The sequence below is a fragment of the Natrix helvetica genome (genome assembly GCF_964273705.1).
Source record: "Natrix helvetica genome assembly, chromosome: 2".
NCBI classification, from domain to species: Eukaryota; Metazoa; Chordata; class Lepidosauria; order Squamata; family Natricidae; genus Natrix; species Natrix helvetica.
In genome coordinates this window covers 2,520,900-2,539,142 of record NC_138552.1, presented here as the reverse complement: position 1 = coordinate 2,539,142, position 18,243 = coordinate 2,520,900, and the positions used below count along the sequence as shown (strand labels likewise).

Genomic DNA, 18,243 nt, shown 5'->3' with positions numbered 1-18,243 from the left:
ACCATTGCGGTCGTAAGCCGAGGACTACCTGTATAATGTTAGGACTGCAGCTGCCCTTCCCCAGGTGAGTGACCAGGGGTCCACCAGCCGGATACTTACTCGGAGCTCCTGCAGGTAGCACTGCACAGGGTCGTAATCCACCACCGGGAAAGAAATGGTTTTTGTGGTGCTGCTGCTCTTCAGCGTCCCCCGGTGGAAGGACGCGGTGGGCCGGTCTACCGCCTCCAGGTGCCTGGGAACCTGCTTGGGGTTCAGGTGGATGAGGACATCATAAAGGTCCAGCGGAGGCCGGAAGGCCATCTGCAAGAGAGAAGCCATGGTTTTACAGTCAGCAGATGAGAATCACTGGGCCGGGAGTAACATTAGAGGTCATCTAGTCCCACCCTCCTCCCACTGGGGTAATCTTTGCTTCTTGATTGTGGGCCTCATGATTAATCTTGGGGGGGGGGGGGTGTTACTCTGTGATTCTCTGGGTTTTGACAGCTCCTGGGGGAGGGGTATTTTCCCAGGGACCATCCAAGACCGAGCCAAGTCCAAAAACGACAAGAGAATTCCTGGAAGCCTGATAAAACAAAACAGCCACTTCACAACCTCGTGGCATAAGCCTAGCAGAATAAACTCATCAGGAAAAGATCCAGCAGCCCATCTGCATTTGAAAGACAAAGGCTACTCTTTTGAAGACGGCAAAGTCCACCCTTTGGACAGAAAGGACCGCTGGGTTGAGAAGAGGGGACAAAGAGGCCATCTTTGTGTCCAAAGTGAACAGCCCTCTCTCAACAGAGGGGGAGGGATACAACATCATCCACCTCCAGTCTACAACACAGTCCTTTCGGCAGTTCTAAGAAGGCTCCACATCCATTTGCACCACTCAGGACACAGGTAACACCTCCAAGTGGCCTCAACGATTCTCTCAAAAGGATGCAAATGACCAGCTGTCTGCAAGGAGGATAAATCCTTCCCTTCCCCACCATCCGGTCAGAGCTGAAGAAGCTTCTTGGATGGGAAGCAAAACGTCTTCAAAGAAAAAACAAAGAAGTCCAGTTGCCTCCTGAAAAAGCACTTTTGTGACTTCTTGGAAGTCGGGCATCCTGACAAATTGGCCATCAACAGACCCACCGACATAAACAACGTCTACATACTATGCAAAAGAGACAATCAACAAGTCACAAAGGTAACAAACATATACCCCAATCAAGGAATTGCCAAACAAGCTAAAAGTAAACAGCCCAACCACAGAACCTCCAAGACTACTCCTGCCAACATCAAAGGACAGAGCGAGTCTAAATTGAGTGCAAACCCCACTCCTTTCTAACACTGATGATGTTACCTAGTTGGGTCATGAAACGTCTGCAAGAAAAACACCAAGCTCAGAGAGCATCAAGGACCCCACAGTTCTCCTCCTCCTCCTCCTCCTCCTTTTCCTCCTCCACTTCCTCCTCTCAGAAAATCCAACCACCTTCTAGCACTGATGATGTTACCTAGTTGGGTCATGAAACGTCTGCAAGAAAACCACCAAGCTCAGAGAGCATCAAGGACCCCACAGTCCTCCTCCTCCTCCTCCTCCTCCTCCTCCTCCTCCTCCTCCTCCTCCTCCTCCTCCTCCTCCTCCTCCTCCTCCTCCTCCTCCTCCTCCTCCTCCTCCTCCTCCTCCTCCTCCTCCTCCTCCTCCTCCTCCTCCTCCTCCTCCTCCTCCTCCTCCTCCTCCTCCTCCTCCTCCTCCTCCTCCTCCTCCTCCTCCTCCTCCTCCTCCTCCTCCTCCTCCTCCTCCTCCTCCTCCTCCTCCTCCTCCTCCTCCTCCTCCTCCTCCTCCTCCTCCTCCTCCTCCTCCTCCTCCTCCTCCTCCTCCTCCTCCTCCTCCTCCTCCTCCTCCTCCTCCTCCTCCTCCTCCTCCTCCTCCTCCTCCTCCTCCTCCTCCTCCTCCTCCTCCTCCTCCTCCTCCTCCTCCTCCTCCTCCTCCTCCTCCTCCTCCTCCTCCTCCTCCTCCTCCTCCTCCTCCTCCTCCTCCTCCTCCTCCTCCTCCTCCTCCTCCTCCTCCTCCTCCTCCTCCTCCTCCTCCTCCTCCTCCTCCTCCTCCTCCTCCTCCTCCTCCTCCTCCTCCTCCTCCTCCTCCTCCTCCTCCTCCTCCTCCTCCTCCTCCTCCTCCTCCTCCTCCTCCTCCTCCTCCTCCTCCTCCTCCTCCTCCTCCTCCTCCTCCTCCTCCTCCTCCTCCTCCTCCTCCTCCTCCTCCTCCTCCTCCTCCTCCTCCTCCTCCTCCTCCTCCTCCTCCTCCTCCTCCTCCTCCTCCTCCTCCTCCTCCTCCTCCTCCTCCTCCTCCTCCTCCTCCTCCTCCTCCTCCTCCTCCTCCTCCTCCTCCTCCTCCTCCTCCTCCTCCTCCTCCTCCTCCTCCTCCTCCTCCTCCTCCTCCTCCTCCTCCTCCTCCTCCTCCTCCTCCTCCTCCTCCTCCTCCTCCTCCTCCTCCTCCTCCTCCTCCTCCTCCTCCTCCTCCTCCTCCTCCTCCTCCTCCTCCTCCTCCTCCTCCTCCTCCTCTCCTCCTCCTCCTCCTCCTCCTCCTCCTCCTCCTCCTCCTCCTCCTCCTCCTCCTCCTCCTCCTCCTCCTCCTCCTCCTCCTCCTCCTCCTCCTCCTCCTCCTCCTCCTCCTCCTCCTCCTCCTCCTCCTCCTCCTCCTCCTCCTCCTCCTCCTCCTCCTCCTCCTCCTCCTCCTCCTCCTCCTCCTCCTCCTCCTCCTCCTCCTCCTCCTCCTCCTCCTCCTCCTCCTCCTCCTCCTCCTCCTCCTCCTCCTCCTCCTCCTCCTCCTCCTCCTCCTCCTCCTCCTCCTCCTCCTCCTCCTCCTCCTCCTCCTCCTCCTCCTCCTCCTCCTCCTCCTCCTCCTCCTCCTCCTCCTCCTCCTCCTCCTCCTCCTCCTCCTCCTCCTCCTCCTCCTCCTCCTCCTCCTCCTCCTCCTCCTCCTCCTCCTCCTCCTCCTCCTCCTCCTCCTCCTCCTCCTCCTCCTCCTCCTCCTCCTCCTCCTCCTCCTCCTCCTCCTCCTCCTCCTCCTCCTCCTCCTCCTCCTCCTCCTCCTCCTCCTCCTCCTCCTCCTCCTCCTCCTCCTCCTCCTCCTCCTCCTCCTCCTCCTCCTCCTCCTCCTCCTCCTCCTCCTCCTCCTCCTCCTCCTCCTCCTCCTCCTCCTCCTCCTCCTCCTCCTCCTCCTCCTCCTCCTCCTCCTCCTCCTCCTCCTCCTCCTCCTCCTCCTCTCAGAACTCCCTTCTAGCACTGATGATGTTACCTAGCTGGGTAACGAAACGTCTGCAAGAAAAACCACCAAACTCAGAGGGCACCAAGGACCCCTCATTTCAACTCTTGAGCTATAAATATTCCCTTTATACGAACAACCTACTTCATGTAAATCATGCCACAATGACAGATATTTAACTTTGCCATAGCTAAATAGATTTATTTAACTATAGCCAGATATTTAACTATAGCTATATAAAAGAAAAATTTTGTAATAATAAATCAAAGGGTTGGGATTGTAAGTATTATGTAATATAGGCTGTCCTCAACTTACAACCAAAACTGAGATCAGAATTTCTGTTGTTAAGCAGGGCGGTTCTAAAGTGAGCTGTCCACATTTCAGAACCGTTTTCCCCGTGGAAAAGTGAATCAATGAAACTGTTCAGTGAATCAGTGAAGCTGTTACGTCAGGGGTGTCCAAACTTGGGAACTTTTAAGACTTGTGGACTTCAACTCCCAGAATTCCCCAGCCAGCCATGCTGGCTGGGGAATTCTGGGAGTTGAAGTCCGCAAGTCTTAAAAGTTCCCAAGTTTGGACACCCCTGTGTTAAGTGAATCCTGCAGTTTTTAAGCGAGTCTTGGCTCCCCCAATGACTTTGCTAGCTGGAGGCCAGCTGGGAAGGTTACATGTGTTGACCCAACAACCACAGGTCCCACCGTCATAAATACATAAAAACCCATAGATTATAAAACATGCAGATTTTAAACCTCACCTTTTTCTATCAGGCACCAGAAAACACGATGGTTATTAAGCACTAACAAAATCTAAACAATAGAAAATTAATAAAACTTTACAATAAATAGATAAATGCACGCCAGTTGCCAAGTGTCTAAATTTTGATCACATGACCGTAAGTCACTTTGGGGGGGGGGGATTTTTACACTTTTTCAAATCAGTCGAACAGTCGCTAAGCGAATGGTTTTGAGCTAAGGAAGTGCTGGCAGTTATTCAACATTTTACATGTTCAAGTGTTTTTATCCAAGGTCTAGTTTTGATTAGACTTAAAAATTGCATTTGGATCTTCTGGCCATAAATAAAATTGAATTTATTATTTATTTATTTATTTATTTATTGAACTTATTAGTCGCCCCCTCTCCCCACAGGGACTCGGGGCGACGTACAGAGCAATAATCAAGATAGCACCATAAAATCGTGCAGAGGAGGTAAAAATAAGTCCATAAATAAGCATACTTACAAAGTTTAAAACCCCAAAAATATTAAAAACAAAATTTCCCATTGTAAAATGACCTGGGGTGGCAAGATAGTAACGTTATGCCAGGCCGGCTTGACAAAACAGGTAGGTCTTCAGCTTCATACGGAAGGAGCGAAGATCGGTTGTTGTCCGGATGTCTGGGGGGAGGTCATTCCAAAGGGTAGGTCCCACCACAGAGAAGGCCCTACTCCTGGGCACCGTCCCCAGGCACTCTCTAGAGGACGGCACCCGGAGTAGCCCCTCCCTGTGTGAGCGAGTGGGTCGCAGGGATGTATGGGGCAGGACGCGATCCCGCAGGTAACTAGGCCCTGTGCCATGGAGCGCTTTGAAGATGGTAACCAGTACCTTGAAGCGCACCCGGTAGGCCACAGGAAGCCAGTGCAGCTCGCGCAGGATAGGTGTTATATGGGAGAATCTCGATCTCCCCATAATAACCCGCGCGGCTGCATTCTGGACCAACTGCAGTCTCCGGGCGCACCTCAAGGGGAGCCCCATGTAGAGAGCGTTACAGTAGTCCAGGCGGGACGTCACCAGCGCGTGAGTGACTGTGCGCAAGGCCTCCCGGTCCAAAAGGGGCCGCAACTGGCGCACGAGGCGAACCTGGAGGAACGCCCCCCTTGCCACGGTCGCCACGTGATCTTCTAAGGTCAGCCGATCGTCAAGGAGGACGCCCAAGTTGCGCGCCCCTTCCACCGGGGCTAATTGCTCATCCCCGATGGTCAGCGATGGAATATGCTGATTGAATCGGGAAGCCGGGAACCACAGCCACTCTGTCTTGGAGGGGTTGAGCCTGAGCCTGCTGTCATCCATCCAGACCCGTACGGCTTCCAGACATCGGGTCATCACTTCGACAGCCTCGTTGGGGTGGTTTGGGGTGGAAATGTACAACTGAGTATCATCAGCGTACAGATGGTAACTCACCCCAAAACTACGGATGATCTCGCCCAGCGGCTTCATATATATGTTGAACAAGAGAGGCGAGAGAATCGACCCCTGTGGGACCCCACAAATGAGGGGCCTTGCGGTCGACCTCTGCTCCCCCGTCAACACACATTGCGTCCGGCCAGAGAGGTAGGAGTGGAACCACCGTAGCACGGTGCCTCCAATCCCCAACCCCTCCAGCCGGCGCAATAGGATACCATGGTCGATGGTATCGAAGGCCGCCGAGAGATCTAATAGAACAAGGATGGAGGAACAACCCTCATCCTTTGCCCTCCAGAGATCATCCACCAACGCGACCAAGGCCGTCTCCGTGCTGTGACCGAGTCGGAAGCCGGACTGGCGCGGGTCTAGATAATCATCTTCCTCCAGGTGACGCGGAAACTGCTGAGCCACCACACTCTCAACAACCTTTGCTAAAAAAGGAAGGTTGGAGACAGGACGATAATTTGCTAGTTCCTTTGGGTCCAGAGAAGGCTTCTTGAGCAGGGGCCTGACCACCGCCTCTTTCAGGGAGGCCGGCATCCGGCCCTCCCCCAACGAAGCGTTCACCAGCCCCAGTAGCCAGCCTCGTGAGCCCTCCCAGGAGGCCAGCACCAACCAGGAGGGACACGGGTCCAGTAAACATGTGGTGGCCCGCAGTCGCCCGCGCAACCTGTCCAAATCTTTGATGACAACAGGGTCAAACTCCTCCCAGCATGGTCTCTCAAGACTAGTCCCGGACGTCCCCACTGGAGCACTGGAGTGGGTCCAACCTCTCCGGATATGATCGATTTTATCCTGCAGGAACTCTCCAAATTCATCTGCCCTGCCCTGCAATGGGGGGTCCCGCTGCTCCTGTGACAGAAGGGAGCGGGTCACCCGAAACAGGGCAGCAGGGCGGTTCTCTGCGGACGCTATAAGAGTGGCACAATACTGACGTTTGGCCACTCTTATTGCCACAAGGTAGGTCCTTATGTAGGCTCTTACCTGTGTTCGGTCAGCTTCGGAGCGGGAGGATCTCCACTTACTCTCCAGGCGTCTCCTAAGGCGTTTCATCGCCCTTAGCTCCCCGTTAAACCAGGGGGCCCGGGTCGATCGTGGCCGTCGGAGAGGCCGCAAAGGCGCCACCCGGTCCAAGGCACCGGCAGCCGCACTATTCCATGCGGCTACCAGGTCCTCAGCCCGGGAGAGGGACAGGTCAGCAGGAAATGGCCCAAGCTCAGCCTGGAACCTATCCGGTTCCATCAGGCGCTTGGGGCGGAACCATCTGGGATAGTCTGGTTCCGCCTCCCCGCGGTGGGGAGTAGCGCCAGGGAAGTCAAGCTGGAGAAGTGAGTGATCTGACCATGACAGGGGCGTGATGACTAAATGCCCTCTTCCCAGATCACTCGTCCACTGGTCGGAGACAAACACAAGATCCAGAATGTGGCCTCGCTCGTGAGTGGGGTCCTGAATTACTTGAGTCAGACCTATGGCTGTCATGGAAGCCATGAATTCCCGGGCTACCTCGGATGCCTTTCCCGTTGACGGCAGGTTGAAAACCCCCCATCACTAGTAGTTTGGGGATCTCAACCGCCATCTCCGCGATCCGCTCGAGGAGCTCGGGCAGGGCCGTTGATGTATGGCGGGGAGCCAGGTATACTATCAACAGGCCCAACTGACTCCCTGGACCCCACTTTACGCCCAGAGACTCACAACCAGATGTCTGCGACACAGTGAATTCTCTCGGTGCCAGATCGTCCCGGATGATAATTGCTACCCCCCCACCCCTACCTTGGGCCCGTGGCTGGTGGAATACACGGTAACCTGGAGGACACATTTCCCTGAGGGGTAACCCCCCCTCTGGGCCCAACCAGGTTTCCGCTATTCCTGCGAGGTCCGGCTCCCCCTCTGTGATCAAGTCACTGATGAGGGGGGCCTTGTTAACCACGGACCTCGCGTTACATAACATCAGCCTAAGGCCCAGGCTCTGCTGATCCTGTCCACCTAGTCTGCGGGGGTTGGTGCAAGCGACCGGGCGTATCCAGTGGCCCCGGTCTGCCAACCGACTATACGTTCTTCTGGTGTCCTCGCGCCTGCCCCTCCCTACGACCGTCGTGATTGGAATTCCCCTTATAGGGATGTTATTTCCTGCCACCCGCTCCGCTTCGCTACCTTCCGTCTTGACCCTCCCTTCCGTCTTGACCCTACATGTTGGCCTGGTTGTATCCATACCCCAGGGCCAAACCAACCCTCCCCGCTCCCTGGAACCCCTTAAAAGCTTTACAAAACATTTTACTAAAAAACCCCTAATCCCCCGCTTCCTCCACCTCTCTGGGTTAATAAACCCCTCATTGAATTGAATTGATAAAAAAAAAAATCCCCCTGTTGAGCCTGCAGCCCTCTTTTCCTTTGGATCATTGGCCTGCCACTGATCTTCTGCTATGCATTTTCTATGGTGGGAAAATGGGAGGGGGGGATTGTACGGAGTTAGATGATAGGTAGCCATAACAACATTCTTTCTAGAAAGCCAAGGTCATCCTTTCTCTCTGCACCTGACCGGAACTGGATGGGTGAAACTGCCAGCATGGTAGTGGGAGATTGGACCATGGGATGGACTTGTGGGTGTGGGGTCAGGACTTTCAACTGGGTGGGGAAAACTGTGAAGCTTTCAGATTCGGGTTTTCCCAGACGTGCCAACATGGCTCTCTTAATAAATTGGAACTTTGAGCAATACTTTGCCTCGGACTCGGATTTAATTTCGGATGCTATTTGGAACTCTTACACCTCCATATTTCCAAAGTTCAGGATCATAGACTTTAACCGCAACCTAATCCTTTCCTTGTGCCAAATTCACCCTTGCCATTGATGGATTTTGGAGGAACATACCATAAGAACACAACGCAATGAAAACAACGTCATGCACCAGCGTTCAATAACAATAAGATTAAAGATGGCAAGGCCTTATCAAAAGGAGCTGATCTGAAAGGCTAAGGCCTTAAATCAACATACATTTACCCTGGTGCTGAAAGCACCTTCCCATAGGCACTGACAAACACAGCCTCTCTTGGGCATATGCCGCCATGCTCAGGGCCATCCCCCCCCCCCAAATTATCACTGTGGAATCATATGGCTGGAAGGGACCTTGGAGGTCTTCTAGTCCAACCCCACTGCCCAAAGCAGGAGACCCTTTACAATCCTGGTCAAATGGCTTTCCAATCTCTTTTAACAGAATAACAGAGTTGGAAGGGACTTTGGAGGTCTTCTAGTTCAACCCCCTGCTCGGGCAGGAAACCCTACTATATCACACAAAGCAGGGGGTTGGACTAGACGACCTCCAAGGTCCCTGCCAACTCTGTTATTCTATTCCATTCCATTCCTATTCCTATTCCTATTCTATGTGGTTGTGCAATCTCTTCTTGAAAACCTCCAGTGATGGAGCACGCACAACTTCTGGTGGCAAGCTGTTCCACTGGTTCACTGGTAGGATATTTCTCCTTAGTTCTGCATTGCTTCTCTCCTTGAATAGTTTCCAACCCTTATTTCTTCTGCCTTCAGGTGCTTTGCAGAATAGGATGACCCCACCCTCTTAACAATAAGATTAAAGATGGCAAGGCCTTATCAAAAGGAGCTGATCTGACAGGCTAAGGCCTTAAATCAATATACATTTACCCTGGTGCTGAAAGCACCTTCCCATAGGCACTGACAAACACAGCCTCTCTTGGGCATATGCCACCATGCTCAGGGCCATCCCCCCCCCCCAAAAAAAATTATCACTGTGGAATTATATGGCTGGAAGGGACCTTGGAGGTCTTCTAGTCCAACCCCCTGCTTAGGCAGGAAATCCTATTTGCCATTTCAGACAAATGGATATCCAACATCTTTTTAAAAACTTCCAATGTTGGAGCGTTTACAACTTCTGGAGGCAAGCTGTTCCACTGATTCATTGTTCTAACTGTCAAGAAATTTCTTCTTAGTTCTAAGTTGGATCTTAGAATAGAGTAGAATAGAGGAGAGGAGAGGAGAAGAACAGAGTTGGAAGGGATCTTGGAGGTCTTCTAGTCCAACCCCCTGCTTAGGGAGGAAACCCTACACCACTTCATACAAATGGTTATTCAATCTCTTCTTAAAGACTTCCAGTGTTGGGGCATTCACAACTTCTGGAGGCAACTTCTGTTCCACTGATTAATTGTTCTCCCTGTCAGGAAATTTATCCTCAGTTCTAAGTTGTTTTTCTCCTTGATTAGTTTCCACCTGTTGCTTCTTGTTCTGCCTTTCAGTGCTTTGGAGAATAGAATAGGCTGACCCCCTCTTCTTTGGGGCAGCCCCTCCAATATTGGAAGCCTGTCATATCACCCCATGTCCTTTTCATTAGACATAACTAATTCCTGCAACCATTCTCCATATGGCTTTTGAGGGCTTGAGGAATGGATGGATGGTGAACCCCAAAGGTCTCCTCCTACACTCCCTTCTAGCCCTGATGATCTCACCTCATGAAACATCTGCAAGAAAATAACGCAGCTCAGAGACCACCAAGGACTCCACGCTTCACCCCTGAGCAACAAACAATCTCTTCTATCCAAACACTTATATGTGAACAGAGAATAAACCAAACTTCCTTCAAGATCAAGGGAGGTACTAATGCCGCTCTGTAAAGCCTTAGTAAGGCCACACCTAGATTACTACATCCAGGTTTGGTCACCACACTATTAAAAAAGACGTGGAGACTCTAGAAAGAGTGCAGAGAAGAGCAACAAAGATTATTAGGGGACTGGAGGTTAAAACATATGAAGAACAGTTGCAGGAACTGGGCATGGCTAGTTTAATGAAAAGAAGGACCAGGGGAGACAGGATAGCATCTTCCAATATTTCAGGAGCTGTCACAGCAAGGAAGGGGTCAACCTATTCTTCCAAACACCTGAAGGTAGGACAGCAAGCAATGGGTGGAAACTAATGGGTGGGACTGGAGGCTAAAACATATGAAGAACGGTTGCAGGAACTGGCTGGTCTAGGGAAGAGAAGGACCAGGGGAGACATGATAGTGGTCTTCTAGTACTTGGGGAGCTGCCATAGAGAGGAGGGGGGGTCAAGCTATTCTCTTAAGCACCTGAAGGCCAGACGAGGAATCATGGATGGAAACTGAACAAGGAGAGCTTCAACCTAGAAATAAGGATGAATTTCCTGGCAGTGAGAACAATCAACCCATGGAACAGAAGTTGTCTTCAGAAGTTGGGCTTCATCCCTGGGGGCTTTCAAGAAGAGACTGGACTGCCATCTGTCAGAAATGGTGTAGGGTTTCCTGCTTGGGCAGGGGGGTTGGGTTGGACTAGATGACCTTCAAGGTCCCTTCCAACTCTGTTATTCGGTTCCTTTCTTTTCTTTCTTTCTTTCTTTCTTTCTTTCTTTCTTTCTTTCTTTATGTAGGGTCTCCTGCTTGGGCAGGGGGGTTGGACTAGATGACCTACAAGGTCCCTTCCAACTCTGTTTATCTAATCTAAAAGCACTGATGAGATTAACTAGTTGGGCCATGAAACGTCTGCAATAAAACAACCAAGCCCAGGGCATAATTCAATCCCCCAGCTACAAATATATTCCTTTCTTACTATACATTTGGAAATTCAAGATTGCCCACATCCATTTAACCAGAATTTAGAGCTTGAAGGCTGCAGTGGCCCCTGGGCACAAGCGAGAATCAAAAGCTGGCCATGAAAACGTTCCAAGCCCCATAAAAGTTGTCATCAAATTGTAATTTGCAACATGCCAGAAGGAGAAAATTATTACATAAATAATAAGAGAGATGATTGAAGTAGACCTAATAATAATTTCATGCAGCCTTAACTGCACTTAGTTTTTGTGTTAACACCTCCACCATGCACACGCTTGCATAAAAATAGGCCGTGTATATCTGATTTCTCCCCAAAACAGCAGAGAAGGTGATGTGGCTACTCACACCTCGGGTGTGAGCAGAAGGGGAGATGAACCTTTTGCCATGGTCCAATTTCAGGCCTGACAGAAGAGAGTATCTGCAGCTCAGGATTAAATGGGGAGTCCATGGTGCTCTCTGAGCTTGGTGGTTTCCTTGCAGACGTTTCATGACCCAACTAGGTAACAACATCAGTGCAAGGGAGGCTGGGCTTTGCTTAGATACAGTAGCTTGCTCTGCCATTTTGGTGGAGGTGAGTTCTTCTCCTTGATAATTCCTTGATCAGGGTGCTGTTTTCTGCCTGATTGTTTACCCAAGAGAATCTCTGTAGCTCAGAGTAGAAATGAGGGCTCCTTGGTGCTATCTGAACTTGGCTGTTTTCTTGCAGACATCTCATGGCCCAACTAGGGAACATCATCAGTGCTGGAAGGGAGAGGGGTTTGTCATTGTGGGGTCCTTGGTGTTCTTGAGCTTGGCTGTTTTGTTGCAGACATTTCGTGACCCAACTAGGGAATATTATCAGTGCTAGGAGGAAGTGGGATGTGTGGAAAAGGAGGAGGAGGAAGAAGAAGGGGAGGTGGAGGAAGAAGACAATGATTGTAGGGTCCTTGGTGGTCTCTAAATTTGCTTGCAGGCATTTCATTACCCAGCTAAGGAACATCATCAGTTCTAGAAGGGAGTGGGGATTGACCACTCAAACCCTAAAACCTTCCAGCACTGATGATGTTCCCTAGTTTGGTAACGAAACATCTGCAAGAAAACTAGCAAGCTCAGAAAGCATCAAGGACCCCACGCTATTCTTTCTTCTCTTCCTTCTCCTCCTCCTCTCCACAAACCCAACTCACTTCTAGCATTGACGATGTTCCCTAGTTGGGTACTGAAAAGTCTGCAAAAAAAAATAAAAATCCAACTGAGCTCAGAGAGCACCCAGGACCCCACAGTCGTCTTCCTCCTCCTCTTCCTCTCATAAACCCACTCCCTTCTAGCATTGACCATGTTACTTAGTTGGGTCATGAAACATCTGTAAGAAAACAACCAAGTTCAGAAATCACCAAGGATTAAACAGTCTCCTCCTCCTCTTCTCCACAAACTCCACTCCCTTCTAGCACTAATGATGTTCCCTAGTTGGGTCATGAAATGTTTGCACGAAAACAATCAAGTTCAGAGAGCATGAAAGACTGCTGCACCATTTCCTCCTCCTCCCTTCAAGTACGGATGAAGCTACCTAGTTGGGTCATGAAATGTCTGCAAGAAAGCAAGCTTAGAGAGCACCATGGACTGCATAGTTCTCTCCTCCTCCTCCTCCTCCTCCTCCTCCTCCTCCTCCTCCTCCTCCTCCTCCTCCTCCTCCTCCTCCTCCTCCTCCTCCTCCTCCTCTTCTTCCTCTCCACAAACCCAACTCATTTCCAGCACTGACAACATTCCCTAGTTGGGTAATGAAACATTTGTAAAAAAAAACAAAACAACCAAGCTCAGAGAGCATTAAGGACTGGCGAACCTGAGATCAGTACAAACCCAGTCACTTTCCCTCTGCTGATGGGGCTGGCAATTCCCCCACCCCACCCTGCCTCACCCCAAGCTTTTAAGCATTAATTTTGCTTAATCGACGTCAGGCAGGAAAGAAAAGAAGAAGAAAAAAAAATCCCTCCCATTTGCCATTTAGCAATTCTCTTGGGAAAGAAAGAGAAGAAAAAAATCAAATATGAGACCAGCTCATAAAATAGACCACAAATCACATCGGCACACAAACTCCAGGGCTGAGTCACACATACACTGCTGGTGTTCAGCAAGTTTGCACATCTCCCGCTCTGCGCCCCCCCCCCCCCCCCGAAGCAACCCGCTGCGCAATTCTCTCGGGCCCCTGCTTCGGCCGCAAAGAGTTCGGAAAAAAGAACCGTGCAAACGATTTCCTGGCGTGCAAGTGGCTAGAGAATAGAAGCCAAAAGAAGAATCAAAAGTTTGGAAAACTATTGTTTATATTATGAAGAAGAATGTACATATGTATAAATGTAAAATTTGATTATATCCACTACACTATTATGTTATAATTATATCCACTCCAATTAGAATTGTTAAAAACTACGAGAAGTCAAACATTGAATATTAAACTGCAAAAGCAGAATATACATGCTGATACGGGAAGGTGCAAAAGTATATTATATTGTTGTGTGGTTTGTGTTTTTATTTGTTTTGAATTTTTGTATTTTTTTTTCTTGTTCTATTTAAACTTGAAAATGTGTAATAAAAACTATTTTTTTAAAAAAAAGATTTCCTGGCATACAAGTGGCTAGAGAATAGAAGCCAAAAGAAGAAATAAAAGTTTTGAAAACTATTGATTACATTATGAAGAAAAATGTACATATGTATATATATAAAATTTGATTATATGCACTATGCTATTATATTATAATTATATCCATTCCTATTAGAATTGTTAAAAACTACGAGAAGGTAAAAACTGAATAGTAAACTACAAAAGCAGAATTTGCATGCTGATACGGGAAGCTATTGTTGTTTGTGTTTTTATTTGTTTTGTATTTGTTTTTGTGGGTTTTTTTTCCTTGTTCTTTGTAAACTTGAAAATGTTTAATAAAAACTATTTTTTAAAAAATATTTCCTGGCGTAGAGCAGAGGGAGAGGAAGCCACTGTAGGGGTTTCATCCAGCTTTAAATAAAATTAAGCCTGGATCTTAAAAAAGGAAAGAAAAGGAAAATCACAAAAATCACACAATTGTACTGATTAGTTTAGATTTCATATTGTTTTCTATGTTATATTATTTTATATTTATTTTATTTTATTATTTTGCTGCTTGACTGTGAAGAGTTGCGCGCACCGAGCAACAGGTAGTCCTCGACTTATGACGGTTCGCTTAGTGACCATTCAAAGTTACGGCATTGAAAAATGTGACTTTTTTTCAAACTGAGGGCCGTGGCAACATCACGTGATCAAAATTCAGCCACTTGGCAACTGACTTGTATTTATGACGGTCTCAGTGTCCTGGGGTCACATGATCTACTTTTGCGACCTTCTGACAAGCCCATGGGGAAGCCAGGTTCACTTAACGACCATGTTCCTAATTTAAGAACTGCTGCTATGATTCACTTAACATCCGTGGCAAGAAAGATTGAGGCGAGATTCACTTAATAAATGTCTCGCTTAACAACAGAAATTTTGGCCTCAACCGTGGTTGTAAGTCAAGGACCGCCTGCAGTTGAGTCTCTCACTTTGTGCCTCACTATCCCTTCACCAACTTCCCTTCCGACGTTCATAAGTCGTGACTTGCATGGTACCTACGACCACAACTGAGCCAAAAATTTAGATGGCTAGGCAAGACGGCTGTTAAACAAGTTTTGCCCCATTTGATGACTTTCTCTGCCATATTGGTTAAGCGAATCCCTCCAGCTGTTCAATTAGCAAGACGGTCATTAAGCGAACCCGGCCTCCCCATTGACTTTTGCTCATCAGAAGGTCGGAAAAGGGGATTCCGGGATATGGCAACCGTCATAAAATACGAGTCAGTTGCCAAGAGTCTGAATTTTTTTTTCACGTAATCAAAGGTCCTAAGTGTGAAAAATGGCCGTAAGTCACTTTTTTCAGTGCTGTTTTAACTTTGGACGGACGCTAAAGGAGCTGTTGTAAGTCAAGGACTATCTCTCTCTCTCTCTCTCTCTGAGCTGTTATTAACCGCAAGAATCTTTATGGCAACAACTGAAATAAACTTACGGCACAATAGGAAAGGAAAAACAGCAGCTTCTGAGATATAATTAAGGCATGAAAAACAGCCACTTTAACCGAGATGGCACGTAGAGATTATGGTTCATATCCCTGGCCTGTTTGCATGGCAAGAAGACGCAGTCTGGGTTTCAAGAAGTGAAGCTACAGAGAGCATCAATCACAGTTTCCTATTTAAGATGTCAGCGGAAATAAATAAACATTGTCACCACTGTACTCTGATTTTAATTAGCTTCAAATTAAATCAAATCAAAGCTGGTTTGCCATTGCTGTGTGTTTGCTTTTTGTGTCCCATCCCTTCTGTTTGGGGAACATTTACACACATACATGCACACCAACAACAGATGTCACTCAGACCAAAGATGGTCCACATGATGAAGAAATAAATTTCTCCCAAACATGTAAAACATTGCTTTTTCTCACCAATGAACTACATTTTATTTGATAGGGCCCAATGCTTAATCAGGGGTCTGTCAAACACCTTTTGAATCTTGAGTCATTCGGAAGGATTTCCCCTGGGTCTAGGACAATTCGCCCATGGCCAACGTGAGTGTACAACTTGACCCAGCCAATTCGCCGTGGGATTACAAGAATTACACTAATATCAAAGAAACGGTGGAGTAGAATCATTCAAAAATGGATGCCAAAGGAGGGACAGAATGAAAAATGAATAATGAAAATTTGAAAAATGACATTTTGTTTATTTTAAATAATTAAATTGAATTCTTCAATTGTTCTGTGGTGAATTGACCGTGGGGAGTTGACCGTGTGGAGTTGGCCTTGATAGGTTGGCCTTGGGGAATTGACCATGGGGAGTTGACAGGGGTGAGTTGACCGTGGTGAGCTGGCCGTGGTGTATTGGCTGTGGTGAGTTGACCATGGGGAGTTGACTGTAGTGAGTTGACCATGGGGAGTTGATGATGGGGAGTTGATGATGGGGAGTTGATGATGGGGAGTTGATGATGGGGAGTTGACTGTAGTGAGTTGACCAAGGTTAGTTGACCATGGGGAGTTGACAGTGGTGACTTGGCCTTGATGAGTTGATCTTGGGGAGCTGACCATGGGGAGTTGACCATGGGGACTTGGCTGTAGTGAGTTGACTATGGGAAGTTGGCCTTGATGAGCTGGTCTTGGGGAGTTAACCATGGTGAATTGGCAGTAGTGAGTTGGTCATGGTGAATTGGTTGTGGTGAGCTGGCTGTGATAAGTTGACCATGGGGTGTTGATTATGGGGAGTTGGCCATGGTGAATTGGCCATGGCGAGTTGCCCCATTGCGAATTCCCCCAGCTTGAGTGATAAGAAGAGAATTCAAAGTAGGACACGACCGTCCTGGGATGGTCCATCTCTGGTGAAAAGGACCTCTTGCCATCTCTTGAAGAACTCACCTTCACATCCTGATTTCCCAGAGGGTCCATCAGCTGCTTCTCCAACACCTGAAGGGCCTCTTGGGCCAGGACAAGGAGGCGCTGAAGGATCTGGAGAAGGGAAGCGGGAGAGCTTTTAAAGGAGAGATCAACCAGGCAGGACGAGTAGAACTGAAAAAAGGTACTTACGGCTGATTTTCACACTTATGACCATTGCAGCATCCTTATGCTCACAGTTGTTAAATGGTCATAAATCACTTTTTTTCAGAACAGAGAGTCCTGGACTTACAACAGTTCATATAGTCACCATTCAAAGTGACAACGGCACTGAAAAAAGTGACAGGACCATTTTTTCAAAGTTATGACCTTTCTGGCGATGGAAATTTCAGATCACTGTCGTAATCTGAGGACTTTATCTCTCAGTCCTGGGCACAGGATGGAGGGCTTGGGTGCCGACGGAAGAGAATATCTGTAGCTCAGAGTTGAACTGTGGGGTCCTTGGTTCTCTCTGAGCTTGGAGGTTTTCTTGCAGACGTTTCACGACCCAACTAGGTAACAGCATCAGTGCAAGAAGAGTGAGGTCTGCTGTTTTTAGTTGATTACCAACTCAATAAATAACAGCCTAATTAAAGAACTGCCAAGAGGTTCTCCACCAACAATGTCAGGACAAGCCACTGCTACATAAACCTAGAGCAAACCCCTATCTCCTTCTAGCCCTGATGATATTACGTAGTTTGGTAATGAAACATCTGCAAGAAAACTACCAAGGTCAGAGAGCATCAGAATCCATGGTCCTCTTCCTTCCCTTCTTCTCTTCCACTCCACATTCTTCACTCCCTTCTAGCACTGACGATGTGACCTAGTTGGGTCAGGAAATGTCTGCAAGAAAACCATGAAGCTCAGAGAGCACCACAGTCCTCTTCCTCCTCCTCTCCATAAATCCCACACGCCCTAGCACTGACCATGTGACCTAGTTGGGTCATGAAATGTCTGCAAGAAAACCACCAAACTCAGAGAGTTCCAAGAACCTAACAGTCCTCCTCCTCCTCTTCACCACAAACTCAACTCCCTTCTAGCACTGATGATGTTGCCTACTTGGGTAATGAAATGTTTGCATGAAAACTATCAAGTTCAGAGAGCACGAAAGCCTGATGCACAGTTTCCTCCTCGTCCCTTCAAGTACTGATGACGCTACCTAGTTGGGTCATGAAATGTCTGCAAGAAAGCGAACAAGCTCAGAGAGCACCATGGACTGCATAGTTCTCTCCTCCTCCTCCTCCTCTCCATAAATCTCACTCCCTTCTTGCACTGATGATGTGACCTAGTTGGGTCATGAAACGTCTGCAAGAAAACCACCAAGCTGAGGGAGCACCAAGGGCTGCACAAAGCTGAGTGGGCAATGAGATTTCGCCCGTTCTCTTGCAACCAAGTGAGAAGAAGAAATGGGCCCAACTGGCCACACTGAAGGACAGACCTTCAAACTGGACCTTTCATTCACCAGCGCCAACAGAAGAGTCCAACAGCTGATCTGATTCCGCAATGAGAAGTAGAGAAGAACCTGCCCAGGTAAGGTGGCTACAGCTTGACTTACCTGAGGTGACGGCATCTCTCTGGTCCACACGGAGAGTCTCTGGTCTTTCGGCGTAGCAATGAACATGGCCGGGAGACGCAGCCGAGCTTCCACGAAGTGGTTTCTGATGCCTACATAATCTGCCTCTGGATGGGGAAAAAACCAAAATGTCACCATGTCAGAAGACAGTTACTGCCCTTTCCTGAAATGTTTTTGCATATAAACATTTATTTGCAATCATACATTTAGCAAAATTCAAAGGGAGAGA

The 18,243-nt window shown here is 48.8% G+C and overlaps 1 protein-coding gene across 2 annotated transcripts in view; it reads right to left on the bottom strand.

Moving 5' to 3' along the window:
• Window positions 1-18,243, bottom strand: part of NOL6 (nucleolar protein 6) — an 88,784-nt gene that overhangs the window by 9,536 nt on the left and 61,005 nt on the right. The window contains exons 22-24 of one of the 2 annotated variants that reach the window (XM_081940917.1): window positions 17,997-18,121; window positions 16,427-16,516; window positions 100-300 (exon numbers count right to left, since the gene is read on the bottom strand). In XM_081940917.1, the coding sequence (XP_081797043.1) occupies window positions 100-300; window positions 16,427-16,516; window positions 17,997-18,121 (416 nt within the window). Of the gene's footprint in view, window positions 1-99; window positions 301-3,214; window positions 3,283-16,426; window positions 16,517-17,996; window positions 18,122-18,243 lie in introns of those variants that run through there. The other variant, XM_081940918.1, reaches the window with a different exon arrangement.